Source organism: Humulus lupulus, chromosome 1 (genome assembly GCF_963169125.1).
Source record: "Humulus lupulus chromosome 1, drHumLupu1.1, whole genome shotgun sequence".
In the NCBI taxonomy this organism is placed as follows: Eukaryota; Viridiplantae; Streptophyta; class Magnoliopsida; order Rosales; family Cannabaceae; genus Humulus; species Humulus lupulus.
In genome coordinates this window covers 287,948,593-287,965,187 of record NC_084793.1, presented here as the reverse complement: position 1 = coordinate 287,965,187, position 16,595 = coordinate 287,948,593, and the positions used below count along the sequence as shown (strand labels likewise).

Sequence of the window (16,595 nt, the reverse complement as noted above, 5' to 3'; positions counted from 1 at the left end):
ATTCCCAAAAATACCCCTAGGCTTCCCCCCGAGCCGAGTATTAATCCCCGCTGTGACTATTTCGCTAATTCACTCACTAGGACCGTCTCGAGCCATATGCTGCAAATATATCCACATTATAATGTGGTCTCAACCATTTATCACATATAATCACATTTATGCCCTCAACGGGAAAAAACTACAAATATGCCCTTATAAGCTATAAAGGGCCCACATGCATATCTAATACTCGTAAACATGCATATCACATATTCATATAATCATATTAATCATGCATGTCACATAGTCATGCATTTAACCATCTAAACATACATATAAACCAATTATGCCCTCCCGACACGCTAATCAAGGCCCTAAGTCCTATTAGCAATTTTGGATCGCTACAGAGGATGCCTTATTGGCGAGGCTATCCTCGTTCCATCGGGACAAACTAAATTAGCTCGCCTCGGCTCCATTCCAACGTCCCTAGTTCTCTGTGCCTGGGGCTCTGACCGTGGCATAGGAGGATTCACTGGAGCACTCTGCCTTCGTGAGCTTGTCCCAACCCTTCTTGCGGGTTGTTGTGGGCATTTCTTGGAATCTGTGAAGAAGGCACAAAGCTGGGGGTCGCTGTGACGCCCCACGTCACTATGGTTGCTTTCTAGAATGATGACTGGCCCTACAAACCAACACGAGTCTTTTCAGCATGCTGTCCTCACTCACATGCTTCCTAGGAAAGCTTCCCAGGAGGTCACCCATCCCTAGATTACCCCAGGTCAAGCACGCTTAACTTTGGAGTTCTCAAGTGATGGGCTACCGAAAAGAAGATGCATCTTGTTGATACAGGTAGTACCCATCAATCTATTTAAGCCATCTTCAACAGTGTAGTCCCATACCCACACAGTCTTAGAATCATCACACTTGACCTTTCCCAGGCGATGTGGGATTGCACAACTTACCCGGTCTTTCCCCTTACGGATCACGGGATTCTGACTGTCACAGTCGCAGTCCTTACCAACCGACTGTCATGCTGATGATGACCCCTGTGATGACTAAAGGGCTGAGCACTCTGGTGGTTTTGCTCCGTAGGCACAAAACTCGGAGTGGTGGTTTTGGCAGAACGACTTAGTTTAGACTGGTTATTCCTGTGGGACCTATGAGACCCATTTTGCCTCTTTCTGACATTAATGTCAGTTGCAAGAGGGGGTAACCGAGCCAAGACCTCTTTGATATGCCTATTTTCCCTAGCGAGATGGCTCATTAACTGGGTGTTTTCCATCTTGACGACAGTCAAGTATCTTGGATTAGGATTTGGTGGGAGTGACGCTGAGCTCACAGCGTTGTCCCGACCCACCGGTTGTATCCCAAGACGTTGTTGAACATCTAGGCCCCTTTCATTGGGAACAGTGGTATGATGGGCCTCCTGCCCACTAGGCTGTTCCATTTCATTATCATGCATCGATCGAGTGAACACCATGATGAATGTCGACTAAAACTTGTGAAACACTAATTTCCTCTCAATGAAAGCACCAAACTATTGACACAGTTTTTCGCCAACACTGTATTAAGAAATTAAACAAGTATATTAGTACTAAATTATAAATCGTAATGAAATAATTTAGACTCTCTCAAACATGCACAAATTTTACGTGATTCAGTGGTTAAAATCTACCTAGTCCTCGAGTCAATATTATTACTTTTCTCTCTCAATTTTTGCAGAGTTTTAGTAATACAAAAATGTCCCTCCCTTTCCCTGTCCATATGTAACGCTCTACTTCCTTAGAGCCGTTACTAAGTGAGTTTAAAACGTGCATTTAACTCGCTAATCGAGGTTTTAGGTCAAAAGGTGTAATTAAGCCATAAATAGAGGAAAAACTCTAGAAATAACAATTTCCATAGAAAATTGTAACGCCCTACTTCCTTAGAGCCGTTACTAAGTGAGTTTTTAAGACAAAACAGTGTGCAATGAACTCGCTAACCGAGGTTTTGAAACAAAAGTGTGACTAATTAAAAGTTAAGGCTGTAATCTTTGAAAATGCGTCGTTTCATTAAAACTTCTATTATTAAACATTTGGGATCCCAAAATAAGGTTTGAAAACTAATTACATTTTTGAAATAAGGTTACAGTTAAGAAATCATAAAATCATAGATTATTACAGCCATTTTCGAATAAACCCCGAACCAAAGCAGTCGGGCAGGGCGAACATGTACGCGCCGCTTCACGCTCTCCGTACTCATGGTTGGTTGATTCAGTCATTGCCCTTACCTGCAACACAGAGCACCCGTGAGCCGAAGCCCAGCAAGAAAACTCATGCAGAACATAACATATGCAATGTATACAGTTATCATAACAGATAATCCACAAATAAACAAGTCAATCATTAGACTAAGCAAACACGGCCAAGCCGCCCCAGAGCCTTACCAAAGCCTGGGGTATCGGTTCTCACCGCGAGGATAACTCATGTATCCCTTGGGTCCCACCCTGAATATAGCATAACACGTGTATCCACCGGGCCCCGCCCTGACTATAGCATCCCATGTGCTAGGTGTTACTTTCGGCCCACGGCCGCCCCGGCTTACGCCGTACTCGGCCCTTGCCGCTCATTTCATCATAATCACACATATAGTACATTCGAAATAATCATTCACATACATCATGATTCATTTAAGGTTTAAACATTTGCACATAATACAATCTGGGGCCATGCCCTAACCTCGGATGTTATAGTTTTCTTACCTTTCCCTTCAATAGCTTAGATCACCTGACTCCTTGAGCACGATCCCACACGAGCCTTAGCGCACACCTAGGCACAAACATAGGTCAAAGTCAACACTGAACCCCAAGTCCGAATACCTAGCCTCGGGACCAATCCCGAGCCCCCGGGAAGTCCCAAATCCCCAAAACAAAGTGGCGGAAACAAGCCCCGAACCCTAGGTCAAAATCCCTCATCAAAAACCCAAAATTCACCTTTGTGAACAGTGCAGCGCTACAGCACTCTAAAGAGGGCGCTGTAGCGCTACAAGCAGAATGCAACCCCCCAGAAACAGGGACTAGCGCTACAGCGCCCACTGACTAGCGCTGTAGCGCTAGTTGCAGCCCAGAACTCCCAAAATCGCATTTCTGCGATTTCTTCCAACCAATCTCAAACCAAACTTCCCCAAACCTTTTCCAAACCCAAAATCAAGCTGATAAACACCTCACACTCATCCCAAGCATCCCAATAACTCAATCCCAAGCCCAAGCAACCCAAAACTCAGAATCTACCATGATAAACCCTAAACTCAGAAATTCATGCAAACCACAAAGATAAAGTCTTAGAAATCATACCATTGCTGCAAATTTCGACCTTGAATCAACCCTAGACCTCCTTAGCTTGTTCCTCATCAAGGCTTGCCCAGAAATTCCCTAAAATTCCCATCAACTCAGCTCAAAACACAGCTTAAACCATCAAAACCCTTAAAACCGAAAATCTCTAAAACTTACCTCAAACATTGATGTGTTCTTGCCAAATCTTCAAGTCTAACCCAAGATCCTTGATGCTCGGCCTATCCTTGCTCTCCACTAAGCTTTGCCCCAAGAAAAATGGAGCGGAAAGGTGCAAAAATGCACAAACCGACCCTTGAGAAAACCCCCCCTGTTTTCTCTCTTTCTTTCTTTCTTTTCCTTCCTTTCTTTTCAGCCTATACCCTTTTCTACAAAACCCACTAAGTGTATAAAACCTCACTTAACCTATCTCAAAGCCAAATGACCAAAACGCCCTCCCTATAAATTCTAAATCCTTTTGTTCAAGTAGGGCCATTTTAGTCATTCACCCAATTCCCGCTAATCCTCAAGTGTCTCTAATATTTTCCCGTTGCTTCCCAATACCTGATAAATCACCAAATAATTATCCCCCATCATCAAAATAAATCTCAATCTATTTCTCTGAATTCCTGTTCATACCCCCAGGCTCGCCCCGAGCTGGGTATAAATTCCTGTCAACACTTTCCGCTAGCCTGCTCACTGGGATCGCCTCGAGTCACAAAGCACAGATACATCCACATACCACTGTGGCCTCAACAATCAACACGTATCAATACAGTTACGCCCAATCATGTCCAAAATTACAATTATGCCCTTCTAACACGATCTGGGCCTACATGCACACTAACTTACATAGTCATGCATCTCAGATAAACAAATAGTCATATAACATGCTTTAAATCATAACCATGCATTTAAATAATTAAAATCACACATAATCCCATCATGCCCTCCTGGCACGCTAATCAAGGCCCTTAAGCCTTATTAGCGAATTTGGGTCGTTACAAAAATCACAAAATTTTTACACTTGGGATCCCAGTATACAGTTTAGAAATATTTACAACATTTAAATTGAACCAAGTCGACTAAACGACAAAATTTAAGTTTATTTACAAGCATCTCCCAAAATCCTCTGGCTGTGGCAGCCAGGCTGGCCAAACATGTACACGCCGCCTCACGCCTGCCGTACTCATGGTTGGTTGACTCTCTTTTTACCCTTACCTGCACCACAGAGCATCTGTGAGCCGAAGCCCAGTAAGAAAACCCACAAACAGATAACATATGCAACACATTTATCAAGCATATAAACAGGGCACCATCGGGCTAAACGCATACGGCCTAGCCGTCCCAAGCGTTTACCAAGCCCTGGGTTCGCGGACCACGCCGTGAGGATATCCCAGGTATCCTTCTAGGGACCCGCCCTGGCATCTCGCACTCCACGTGCTCAGCGCTGCTCCCAGCCCCTTGCCGTACTCGGCCTTGCACTCAACGTGCCTAACGCCGTTCCCGGCCCCCCTGCCGATCTCGGCCTACACCGTTCCCGGCTCTTGCCGATCATTCACATAATATCACTCATAGCATAATAAACAAGTACAAAATACTAACAGATACAGTCTAGGGGTCACGACCTGCAATTCAAACATATTGGGCTCCGCCCTGCATACCAGTTCTATTCAAGCACATTGGGCTCAGCCCTGCATACAAGCTCTATGGGAACAAGGGTTTTCTTACCTGAGTCCCGAGCTCTCCAAGCACTGATGTCCCGAGCACAGTCCTCTAGCTCGAGCCTCGCTGAAACCCTAGTCACAACACAATAACCATATCCATCCATCAATTTCTAATCCATTAAATAACTTTGAGCCATAACTCTAACCTCCAGGACCTTGAATTCTATCAATCCGGGTGATAAAATCCATCCCGAGCCTTAACCATTGAGTTCCCAAGCCTAAACACCCTTAAAAACACAAGCTGGCACTAAGGGTCGCGGCTAGCCTAAAAACAGAGGCTAGCATCTCACTGACACCCACACGGGTCGCGGCGCGCCCACCAAGCGGCGCGACGCGCATGAATCCTCTCGGCCTCCCATGGCCGCGCGCGCACGCGGGCCGCGGCACACCCCTCCTAGGGCCGCGGCTCTCACCTCCAAACCCAGAATTTTCCATCTTCTTCCCTACCTTTTTCCTTAAGCTAACTCATTCAAAGCCTACTTAACAAACCCAGATAATTAACACATGCATACAAGCTCAATATCAACATTAAAACCCCATCAAAATCTGCTCCAAAATCCAACTAGAATACCCAAACACAGATTAAGCTTAACTAATATGCATACTCTAGCAAACCAGCAACAATTCTCAACATAATCCCAATAATTAGAGCTTACCTTGCTGAACTCAATCCCAGAAGTTGATCCTAAATCCTCAAGCTTTATGCTCCTAAGCTTCCTCAGCCAATTCCTTGCTTAAGCTAGTTTCCACCAAAATTTCCTTAAGTTTTGTCTTAGGGAGTGAAAGAGAAAAATAGATAAGGATTATCTTCAGCTGGGAGGATGTAAGTCGGTTCCTAAGTCTTCTAAACAATTCCTTCCTTTGTTTTATTTAACTTAGTCTATGTGGTTACCTCAAGGCTCGGGGTACCAAAACGTCCCCGAGGGCAAAATGGTAAATTTCCCCAATATTCCCGCCTAGACATTCTATCCACAAATATATCTCCAAATATTTATTTTCATGTCCCAGTAACCCCATAACACCTAGTACCCAAATTACCCCTGGACTCGCCCCGAGTCCAAATCTCAACCCTGTTGTGACTTTCTGGCTAACCGCTCCCCAGGACTGTCTCGGATCGTACTGCACAGACATATCACATATATATAACATTTATTGTATTTATGCCCCTAATATCCAGACGGAGCCCACATGCACATTTAACTCAACTAAACATGCATCATAATCATATATTCACATAAATCCACATATAAGCATATTAAATCATTTATTGCCCTCCAAGCATACTAATCAAGGCCCTAAGCCCGATTAGCAAATTCGGGTCGTTACACCATAATTCCTAGTATTTATAGGGGAATTTCATGGACAGGTTTGGGTAACCGCATGAATAAATAAGGTATCTATTTAATACAAATTATTCTCATTTACATTGGGATATGATGTGATAACATAATAGAATATACTTCTGCTATCTCGGATAATAAATGATAGATATGTGATACAACCTGGGCATTAATGAGCGTATAAGGAGTCTCTGAATCTCCTTCAGTATGCGTTATGTCCAAGTTTCCACGGGTTGAATATCTCACACGAGCTTGTGTTCAATGACTATTTGAACCCTAGCTCGTAGTAAGCCCAGAGCGCTCAAAGTTGGATTTGGTTATTATAAGTCTTGAACTCAATTGTTATCTTGAGAGGCGATATGATAATAACCTGTGTATCATGATGTCTAGCCCCCAAACTCGAGCTATTCATATCACTATTAACCAAATATTCTACTTGGCTATTTTTCCACATATTCATCTGCCAGTTGTACCCGACCTGAGTAATTGAACTCGTGCTAATTTCATGGTACAACAAAGGGGTAAAATGATAATTAGCACCCGTCTCATTAGTAGATCATCTAGAGAGGGTTGAATGACGGTAATTGTTGTAACAATTGATAATGTATTTACATTTGGTGTAAATCGTTTTATGAATTCAATAGTAGTGGAGTCACAAGGAGTTAATAATGTAGTAAAATTATTCGTAAATAAATTCACAATAACTTATTGGAGCTTAATTTCATGGATCCATGGTCCCCGCATCACCATTGAATAAATAATCTAGAATGTCTCAATTAAATGATTTAATTACCAATTTAGAATATCGAATTGACTAGGTCAATTTTGTGATATTTACGTGAATTATGAATTAGAGAAACGAAGAGAGTTATTGTAAATTATTGAGCATATTTATTAATAATGAAATATTGGTGTTAATATTATTAAATAATATTAAATCAAGTTTCAAATTATAAATAATTAATTTGAATAACTATTTAATTATTTAATTAATTAATTATAAAATGTATAAATAAAAGAGTCTTGAATTTGAGTTCATTGGGCCTTAAATTTATAACACATCATGAACCCAACCCACATGGTTTGGCCCAACCATGATAGGACTTTATTTATGTTTTATTTTTTAATTAATTTAATTAAGAAAATAAGCTCATGGATGTGTCTATAAATAGAATGTTATGGCTAGGGTTTTCAGATGACAGAAGAAAAGTTTTGGTAAGTGCTCAATCATAGAAAACCCTAGAATTACACTCTTATAGCTACTCTATATTCTTCTCTTCTAGATTTCTATCTCATGTGTTGAGAACAAGCCCACACCAATTCTAGGTTGATCAAATGCTTGGTGAAGAGGATTGTGTTGCTGATCCTGTTCAGGTTTTTGATTATACTCTGGTACTACTAGACTTCAAGAGTTAGAAATCCTCAAGGAAGTAGTTGTTCCATTTTTGCTGTGCAATGTAAGTTTCTAATAACTTTACTATGTTTTTATGTCAATTTCATAGGACCATGTTCTAGGAATTTGCATGTTTGTTTGATAATATGTGAATTATATGAAAATAAACAAGATCTTGTAATATGTATTTCCTACACTGATTTTTTTTTCTTTCCAAATCTATTTTTTTTTTCATATTTGGAAAGTAATCACTAACATGTCTAAATTTTTAAGTGCTTTAGGTAAACAATAACTCATATTATTGCAAATATAGTTTTTTCTTATCTTGTTGCAGATTAGATCTAGTTTGATTTTTTTTATTTGTTATTTTTTCTTCTTTCAATCTTCAAATATGCGATAGGTAACTGGTTACCTTCACGTTCTTTTATTTATATATATATATATATATTTATAGGTTTTTGAGGTGACCAATTACCTATGTTACATAAAATATAACTTCTTCTTCTTCCTTTTTTGATAAAGTGTTATTCTTTTTCTTCAATAGTTTATTTTTTTAGTTTTTACGATAACTTTTAAGACCAGATCATGTTTTTTCTCTCCAAATTTAAGATAAGTAACTAGTTATCATCACGTTTTAATATATGTATAATTTTAGATTTTCTAGGTAATCAATTTCCCATATTATTGTAAATATAGGAAACTGGTTACCCCTTATGATACGTCTATTATTTAACTTAGATTTAGAAAGAAACAAAAATCAGATTTGGAAACGTGAAAGGTAAAAGTAATCAAGTAACTGGTTACATCCAGACATGGAAAAAATGTATAATAAAAGCCTAAAAAAAAGAAAAAAATATATACAATAAATTAAAAAAAACTAATAAAAATAATTCATATTACGAAATAAATCTTTGCAAAAAAATCATAGTAATATTTAATATAAAAATAGTTATATAACATAATTTTAATAAAAAAAACAATTCGGTTTTATAAAAATAACAATTAAAAAAAAATTGAAATAATAAATAAATATTAAAAAACAAAAATATTTTAAAAAATAAGTAAAAAAAATATAATTATAATGACAAAATTAACCTCCCAATTTAAAAATTTTAATTAACAAAAAAACTTTAATCACCAATTTATATTAAAATTTTTAATAAAAAAGGCGTAAAATAATTATTTAAAAAAAAAAACCATATTTTTACAAAGAATATATAAAAAGCAATAAAATATGCAATTTCCTCTATTTTATTTTTTAAACCATAAGAGTACTTGCTAATATATTTGGAAAAATTACACATAACACTGTAAATTAAAAAAAAAATTGAAAAATACGAAATTTAATAGAAATTACAAAAATATGGATAACAGGTTTGTTACTGCTTGTTATAATTTTCTATTTTGTTTGTAAATGTTATTTACAAAATTATAATATTTGGTTATAAACTTGTAAACGTTGGTTACAAAAAAATATTGTTACAAATTTTGTTTACAAAAAAAAAATTGTATTTACGATTATACCCTAATGTAATTTTCTTTCGTGTTTGAAAAATAAAATCTTAGGCATTTTTATAAAGGGAATATACTCATTTGGTACCCTATGTTTTTGCAAAGTATCATTTTGGTACCCTCTGTTTTCAATAATACTCATATGGTACCCTGTATTTTAAAATCGTACATATTTGGTACCCTAAACTCAGATTTGATAGATAAAATTTTGTCAATTTAATCAAACTGCTGTCAATTATGTAAGTTACAAATTTAAATTTAATTACATAATTACATATAACTGATGATAGTTTGATCATATTGACAAAATTTTATCTATCAAATCTGAGTTTAGGGTACCAAATATGTACGATTTTAAATTATAGGGTACCATATGAGCATTATTGAAAACATAGGGTACTAAAATGATATTTTGCAAAAACACAGGGTACCAAATGAGTATATTCCCTTTTATAAACTTCCCAATATATTTTATGATAATTGTTTTACTTAAAAATATTTAAATTAAAAATATCTATAATTTCAAAGTTCTTCTCACAATGATAATATGTAAAATTTGAATAGAACAATTTTTGTGAAAATATATATTTTATTATAAAAATATAATAACTAATAATAATTTATAAAATTAGAAGAAATATGATTATAAGTTAAATGTTATAGGACATGTAACAATTTAATACTCTGTATTTTTGTAAATTATTATTTTAGTACATGTGTTTACAATAATACTCATTTGATATTTTGTATTTTGAAATCGTACATATTTAGTGAGCTATATTTTAAAATCATACATATTAAGTATCTAATATAATAAATAATTATTAATAACAAAAAGCTATATTTTAAAATAAAAAGTACATGTTTATAAAAGATTGTTTTTTTTATTGGAAAATATAATTATTTTTATTAAAACTCAAAAATAAATAATTGTTAATTACTGAGGAAATGTTTTCAAACATACTAATGCCTGGTCAGATTAAAATTTGAATGTATTAACATTAAAAACATAATTGGTTATTTTCTTAAAAAAAATATTAAAAATGTCAAAATACTCACATAATCCTTTTTAAAAATTTAGAATAATATTTTATTTTATTTTATTTTTTAAAAACTAATCCATCCAAATTTTAAAAACACATAAAGTTTGTTTTCAAGCAACATAAACCAATCACATCTTAATCATTTTTTGGAAATTCATTCAAGTAATGTTTTTTGTTAGCTTTAAAATCTATGCCCAACAAGTTGTCGTTTTGTTTGATGGGAGTATAACGATGCTCTTATCTTATGATTATATTTATGGGATATTCGAAGCAGTACATACAAATACTAAGAAAGTAAAAATACACGTGGCAAAACAAGTGAATGCATCTAAAAACGACGTCGGATGATCCAATTCTTCTTCTTTCAGCATCAGCATTAGCATTTTATTATTATAATTATAACAGTTGACATTACAACAAACCTAACTTCAATCTCCGAAATTATTTTATCTCAAAAAAAAAAAAAAAAATCTCCGAAATTATGTCATTATCCACATAATACAACAGAGTTTAATAGGAAAACTATTTATTTATTTATTGTTATATTTGACAAAAAAAAAAAAAAGAAAAAAGCATGACCTTTGCTTCATCTCTCTCCCTCGTCGTCTTCCTTAAAGTTGAAGAGAATTCACCGTGTTAAGCTCCGGCATTACCTTGGTTCTCTATCTGACTCACTTCCAACTCGGTCCGATCCGAGCCACTCATTCGATGGGGCGGTCTCCGAGTCATCTCACCACCACCCTCCTCCTTCTATTCCTCTCTCTCCTTCGACTCGCTCGCATCTCCGCCATCCCCGCCACTCCGCGCCTCCTCCGTCCACCTAACGCGCAGGCACGCACTGCCTTCCTCTTACCTCTCCATCACCACTATTCTTCTTCTTCTGATTCTCCCCAGAACTCCTCCTCCTCGTCTTCCTTCAATCCACATCGCCACCTCCAGAGATCCGGTGCCAGTAACCGTTCCAATGCTCGCATGAGCCTCCACGACGACCTCCTCCTTAATGGGTATATCACTTTTTACGTAATTTTTTCATGTTAGGAAATAAAATAGAAAAAACTAAATTTGGTAATGAAAACTGTGGTTTTGAGATTTGTTTCGTGACTTTGGTTCTGAAAGGTACTACACCACGCGGCTTTGGATCGGAACGCCACCTCAGAAATTTGCTCTCATTGTCGATACGGGAAGCTCTGTTACGTACGTACCCTGTTCCACTTGCGATCAGTGTGGAAGACACCAGGTGAAATTTCAAATTATGGGTCCTCTTCCTTTCGCCCATTTGATTTTTATTTATTGTTATTTTTGTAAAAATGTTATTTCTTGTTTGTTTTTACCAGGACCCCAGATTCGATCCGGAGCTTTCGACCACTTATCAAGCGGTGAAGTGCAATATCGACTGTACTTGTGACAATGATCAAACGCAATGCATTTACGAGAGGCAATACGCCGAGATGAGTACAAGCAGTGGGGTGCTTGGTGAGGATGTACTATCCTTTGGGAACCTGAGTGCGCTTGCTCCTCAAAGAGCTGTTTTTGGCTGTGAAAACTTGGAAACTGGCGACCTTTACAGCCAACGTGCCGATGGTATAATGGGCTTGGGCCGCGGTGACCTTAGTGTTGTGGACCAACTCGTGGATAGAGGTGTGATTAGTGACTCATTCTCATTGTGTTATGGTGGGATGGATATTGGTGGAGGTTCCATGGTTCTGGGCGGTATCACTCCACCTCCGGGCATGGTTTTTGCTGATTCTGATGCTGTACGAAGGTATGTATTTTACCAACGATTTTCTTCATGTAGATGAAAAAAAAGCAATTTTTTTTTCTCTACTGAATAGTAATACCATTGAAACATGTCACGCATTTACTCTAGTTTCGGGATGGCAACAGTCCATATTACAACATAGATTTGAAGGAGATTCATGTTGCGGGAAAGCAATTGCCTATAAATCCAGTGGTGTTTGATGGGAAACATGGGACGATCCTGGATAGTGGTACCACGTATGCTTACCTGCCTGATGCAGCATTTATACCATTTAAAGATGCTGTAAGTTTCTTCCTCTTCCTCTGTTTTCTTTTGGTATAGTTTATTTTTTCTTTCTAAGTTGCCTTTGTATGTGGTATAACATAATAAGGCATTTAAGGATTAATCATGAGGGGTAGGTCATTTGCTAGAAGTTTTAGGCTCCCAAAGACTATGCTTTCTCTTCTCTTAAATCTCTTGGGGGGTGTTTTGTGGATGGTCTATTTTCACCAATTACTATAAGTCTATAATTTATCCTGCTTAAATCTCGAATTTTATGATTTTAAATACTGTAGCGACTCTTGTTCTGAGTTTTGTACTAATGAGGTTGTGGTTGATGAAATTTTGATTAATAGAGGAAAATGTATGTCCTGTGACTCTGCTGGTTTAAAACCACTGTGTATAGACCAAATAGAGACTAGCTTTGTCTTAGTAGTAAAAGTAGTTCGAGAGGTATCATTGAAAACTTTTCAATTCACGAATCAAACTCTCACATTTTAAGCGTTTTCTTTTCCTTCTCCTTGTTTGGCTTGGTGTAGATCATAAAGGAACTGCAATCTTTCAAGAAGATTCGTGGCCCTGACCCAAATTATAATGATATATGTTTTTCTGGCGCTGGAAGGTATTATCAAAAGCACACAAAAGTACTTCTATCAATTGTAAAAATAATTCTATGGTGTGATTAACAGCTTTAACAAACTCTTTTTTCAGCGATGTCTCCCAACTTACAAAAAATTTTCCTGCGGTTGGTATGGTATTTGGCAATGGACAAAAACTGTCACTATCCCCTGAAAATTATTTGTTCCAGGTAATTGATAGACCTTTTCTGTTATCATTTTCAATTTACTGCAAGAAAGCTTAATAGGGAAGTTTCTGTAAACAACTATGTGCTACATCCGGTGATCTTAATCAGAAATAAGTGCAGTTCTGATAATTTTATCATTCCTTAATTAAAATTCATAGGTATTTTTTCTTTTGTAATCTTATTTTGATGGTTATTTGTTGTATAGCATTCAAAGGTCCGTGGTGCATATTGCTTGGGTATATTTCCAAATGGAAGAGATCCAACCACTCTTATAGGGGGTATGTTGTTCTTTTTAAAGACGCCTTCTGATTTTTTTCTCTGGTGTCCTATTTTTTATTGAAATAAATTTGTTATATACTTATGCCAAGTGAACTTTTTGTGTCGATTCTAATCCTTGCTACGAATATTTTCTTCTTTTTTGGAAAACTTTTCTAAATACCAAAGTCCTGGTATGTACTTTTAGCAATACTATTGGTCATCTTGATGTTAATTATTTGTTTATAATAGGAATCATTGTCCGAAATACCCTTGTGATGTATGACCGTGAGCGTTCGAAGATTGGTTTCTGGAAAACTAATTGTTCTGAGTTATGGGAAAGGCTTCACATCTCTGGCTCTCCTCCAGCAATGGGGCCAACTCCTAATGAGAAGAATTCAAGTACAGAATTATCACCTACATTGGCTCCCAATGAGGCACCAGATTATGTCCTTCCAGGTTTGTCAGCTGCAAACTTCTTTTCTGTTTGGAAATAATCCCCATCTCTGAGTCAAAACAAAATTTAGTTTCTTTAATTTCTGAGGTGTTTGATTTGGCATATTGTATTGTCACAAAAATCTTTATTTATCCTACATTTTGCTTTTAAAATATATCCTCTCATCCATTTGGATGGAAAATTTCTCACCTTCTGATATATCTATAACTTTGGTCGGCAGAGGATCAACAAATTGGAAAAATAACATTCGAGATGTCATTCAACATTAGCTACACTGATTTAAAGCCTCACATCACAGAACTGGCTGAATACATCGCTCCTGCTTTAGATGTTAATATTTCACAGGTTAGACAGACACCATACTGGATCAGGGTGCATGATAAAATTCAGAAACTAATGTATACAAGTGCTGTTTTGTGAAAATGTTGAGTAATTTACTTTGCCTGATTTTAGGTCCGAGTATTGAACTTTACATCCAGTGCAAATTATACCCTCGTTAGATTGGCCATTGTCCCAGCAGGGTCTGCTGATTTCATCTCTAATACGGCTGCAGTGGTAAGTTAAAATCTTTGGAGTTGTTACTTGTAATTGCAGAAGATTTAACTATTTTTTTAATAATATAATTCTTCCTGCAGACTATCATTGCTCATCTTGCTGAACATGGTATACAACTTCCTGCTACCTTTTCCAGTTATAAGTTTGTTGGATGGAATGTTGTACCGAAGGTAAAACGGTATGTTAACAACCTTCTTGAAGCAATTTTATGAAAATCAAATTGAATATCAGGTTGCAATTTTTTATTTTGGGTGACTGAAGACACTGAAGCACCTTCTGTCTTGTCATTCTATGATTCAGGAAATGGTGGCATCAAGAGTATCTGGTGGTCATCTTAGCAATTTTTGTTACTCTATTTATTGGATTATCAGCTTTTGGTATGTGGTTTATTTGGAGACGCCGACAACAGGCTTTCATTTCCTATAAGGCTGTCAATTCAGCTGTTCTGGAGCAAGAACTCCAACTCCAGCCACTGTGAACTTAGTAGCTACCTTTGCTTGGTGGGCACATTTTCATTTTTTGATTCATATATGTAAGTCATTCAATATTTTTGTTTGGTCAATACTAATCATTCTTTAGTTCCATTGCTTTGAGATGTTTGTTCAACCAAGATAGGAGTAGTAGTATGTCATGGAAAAAAAAAGCACATGATGAATTTGTAAGCATTACCAAATGTGTATGTGAATATTCTTGTAACATACAGGTGAGTCAACAGTTTGCTCAATAAGGCCACTTATTATCCCTGGTTTTACTTATTACTTTATTGTAAATACTATGAGTGTGTATGGTACCTTAACTAAAAAATTGTTTTTTGTTTTTAAAAGCTAAAAATTGTTTTTTGAAAACAAGTGTAGGTGTTTGGTATTGTTTTCAAAAAACAATTTTTAAAAATAAAGTTACAAAAAACAGAAAATTTTAAGAACAATAAAAAGTTATTTTATGTTGTTCTCAAATTTTTTTTCCTTACTTTCTCACTTTTTATTTTTCATAATTTTTTCTTTTAAATTATTTTATCTTATTATTTATTACAAAATTTTAAAATATTTTTGTCTTTGTAAATATATTTGTTAATTTTTTATTTAATATTTAAAAAAAATAAAACTAAAAAATTATTTTTAGAAAACATTAACCAAACACTTCTTATTTATTTAAAACTACCAAAATAGTTTTTTGTTCTCATTTCTGAGAACACAATTTTGAAAACAAAAAGCACAAAATAATTACAAACATGCCCATGTTTCTTTTAAATTTATTGTCACTTTTAAATTTTATGATGGAATGGTTTTGTAACCCAAAAAAGGCAGTTGTTGTAGGTTGGTGGGTGGTGTTGTTGATGTTGTCAAACCCCTTAAACCCAAAACAAAAGTCAACTGGGTTATGAAAACGAGCACATTGTGCTCGGCAAAAGCTGCTACGTGACCCAACCAGCCATTTGCTCGTTGACTCTGCTTTTGATTGCATGTGACTTGTATAAGCTTTTTGATTTTGGTTCACAGCCTTTGACGCTTTGTTGTTCTTTGATTTTTCAATGTCTAGTTGGGTATATATGTTTGGCTTCGATAAATTCTAGTATTATGTTATTAATTTCTGAATATGAACAAAAAATGCATCTTCTCCGAAACTATGTAGGAGAGTTTGACATTTTAAAAATCTAAATTCATTTGCAGCCGTGGAAGAATCTGAAAAATGGCCGTTGAAGTGTGAAATGCTTTTGATATCAATACCAATCGTAATTAAATTGAATAATGCAGTGATTAGTTTAGTACATCTTTTTCAATTCACTTAATTTTTAAATAGTTCCAATTCGCATATTTGGGATTGGGTTAAATTTGGTTGTGTTTCATCTTGAGTCAAATATTCAAAATAACTAGACCCACCTAATGCAAGAAAAAGAAAAAGGTTAAAGTTAAGTAATTGGGTACAACCATATTATAGTCTAGACACAGTCATTTAAAAGGGGTTGGGATAAAAGTGAAACCAAGTAATTTACCACCTTATTAAAGAGCAAATTTATTACTATATCAACAAGATTAGGTTTAATTAAAAATCCAACAACAGCTATATATATAGTAGTTGCCATTAGTGAATCATTTTTCTTTAACAGATGTTTATTGACCAGTTAAATTAAAGTCTTCAAAATTTGTCAATACTATAATCTCTAATCAAAGTTTCCTATTAAAAGATAAAAAAACATTATTAAAAAAAAAG

At 35.9% G+C, this 16,595-nt stretch overlaps 1 protein-coding gene across 3 annotated transcripts; it reads left to right on the top strand.

The window, feature by feature from the left end:
* Positions 1–10,775: 10,775 nt before the first annotated feature.
* LOC133808682 (aspartic proteinase CDR1-like) lies at positions 10,776–16,093 on the top strand. 3 transcript variants are annotated; one of them, XR_009880506.1, is made up of 13 exons: positions 10,776–11,302; positions 11,415–11,535; positions 11,633–12,060; positions 12,183–12,339; positions 12,855–12,937; positions 13,027–13,123; positions 13,326–13,398; positions 13,628–13,834; positions 14,053–14,177; positions 14,286–14,387; positions 14,468–14,565; positions 14,688–14,919; positions 15,701–16,093. XR_009880506.1 is itself a non-coding variant. In XM_062245888.1 (12 exons), the coding sequence occupies exons 1-12, from the start codon at positions 11,007–11,009 to the stop codon at positions 14,863–14,865; spliced, it is 1,965 nt and encodes a 654-aa protein (XP_062101872.1). In that variant the 5' UTR covers positions 10,777–11,006; the 3' UTR covers positions 14,866–15,126. The 3 variants fall into 3 exon arrangements, 1 of the variants encoding a protein (XP_062101872.1); XR_009880500.1 differs by having other exon boundaries at positions 15,692–16,093; XM_062245888.1 differs by lacking the exon at positions 15,701–16,093 and having other exon boundaries at positions 10,777–11,302; positions 14,688–15,126.
* Positions 16,094–16,595: the final 502 nt, after the last annotated feature.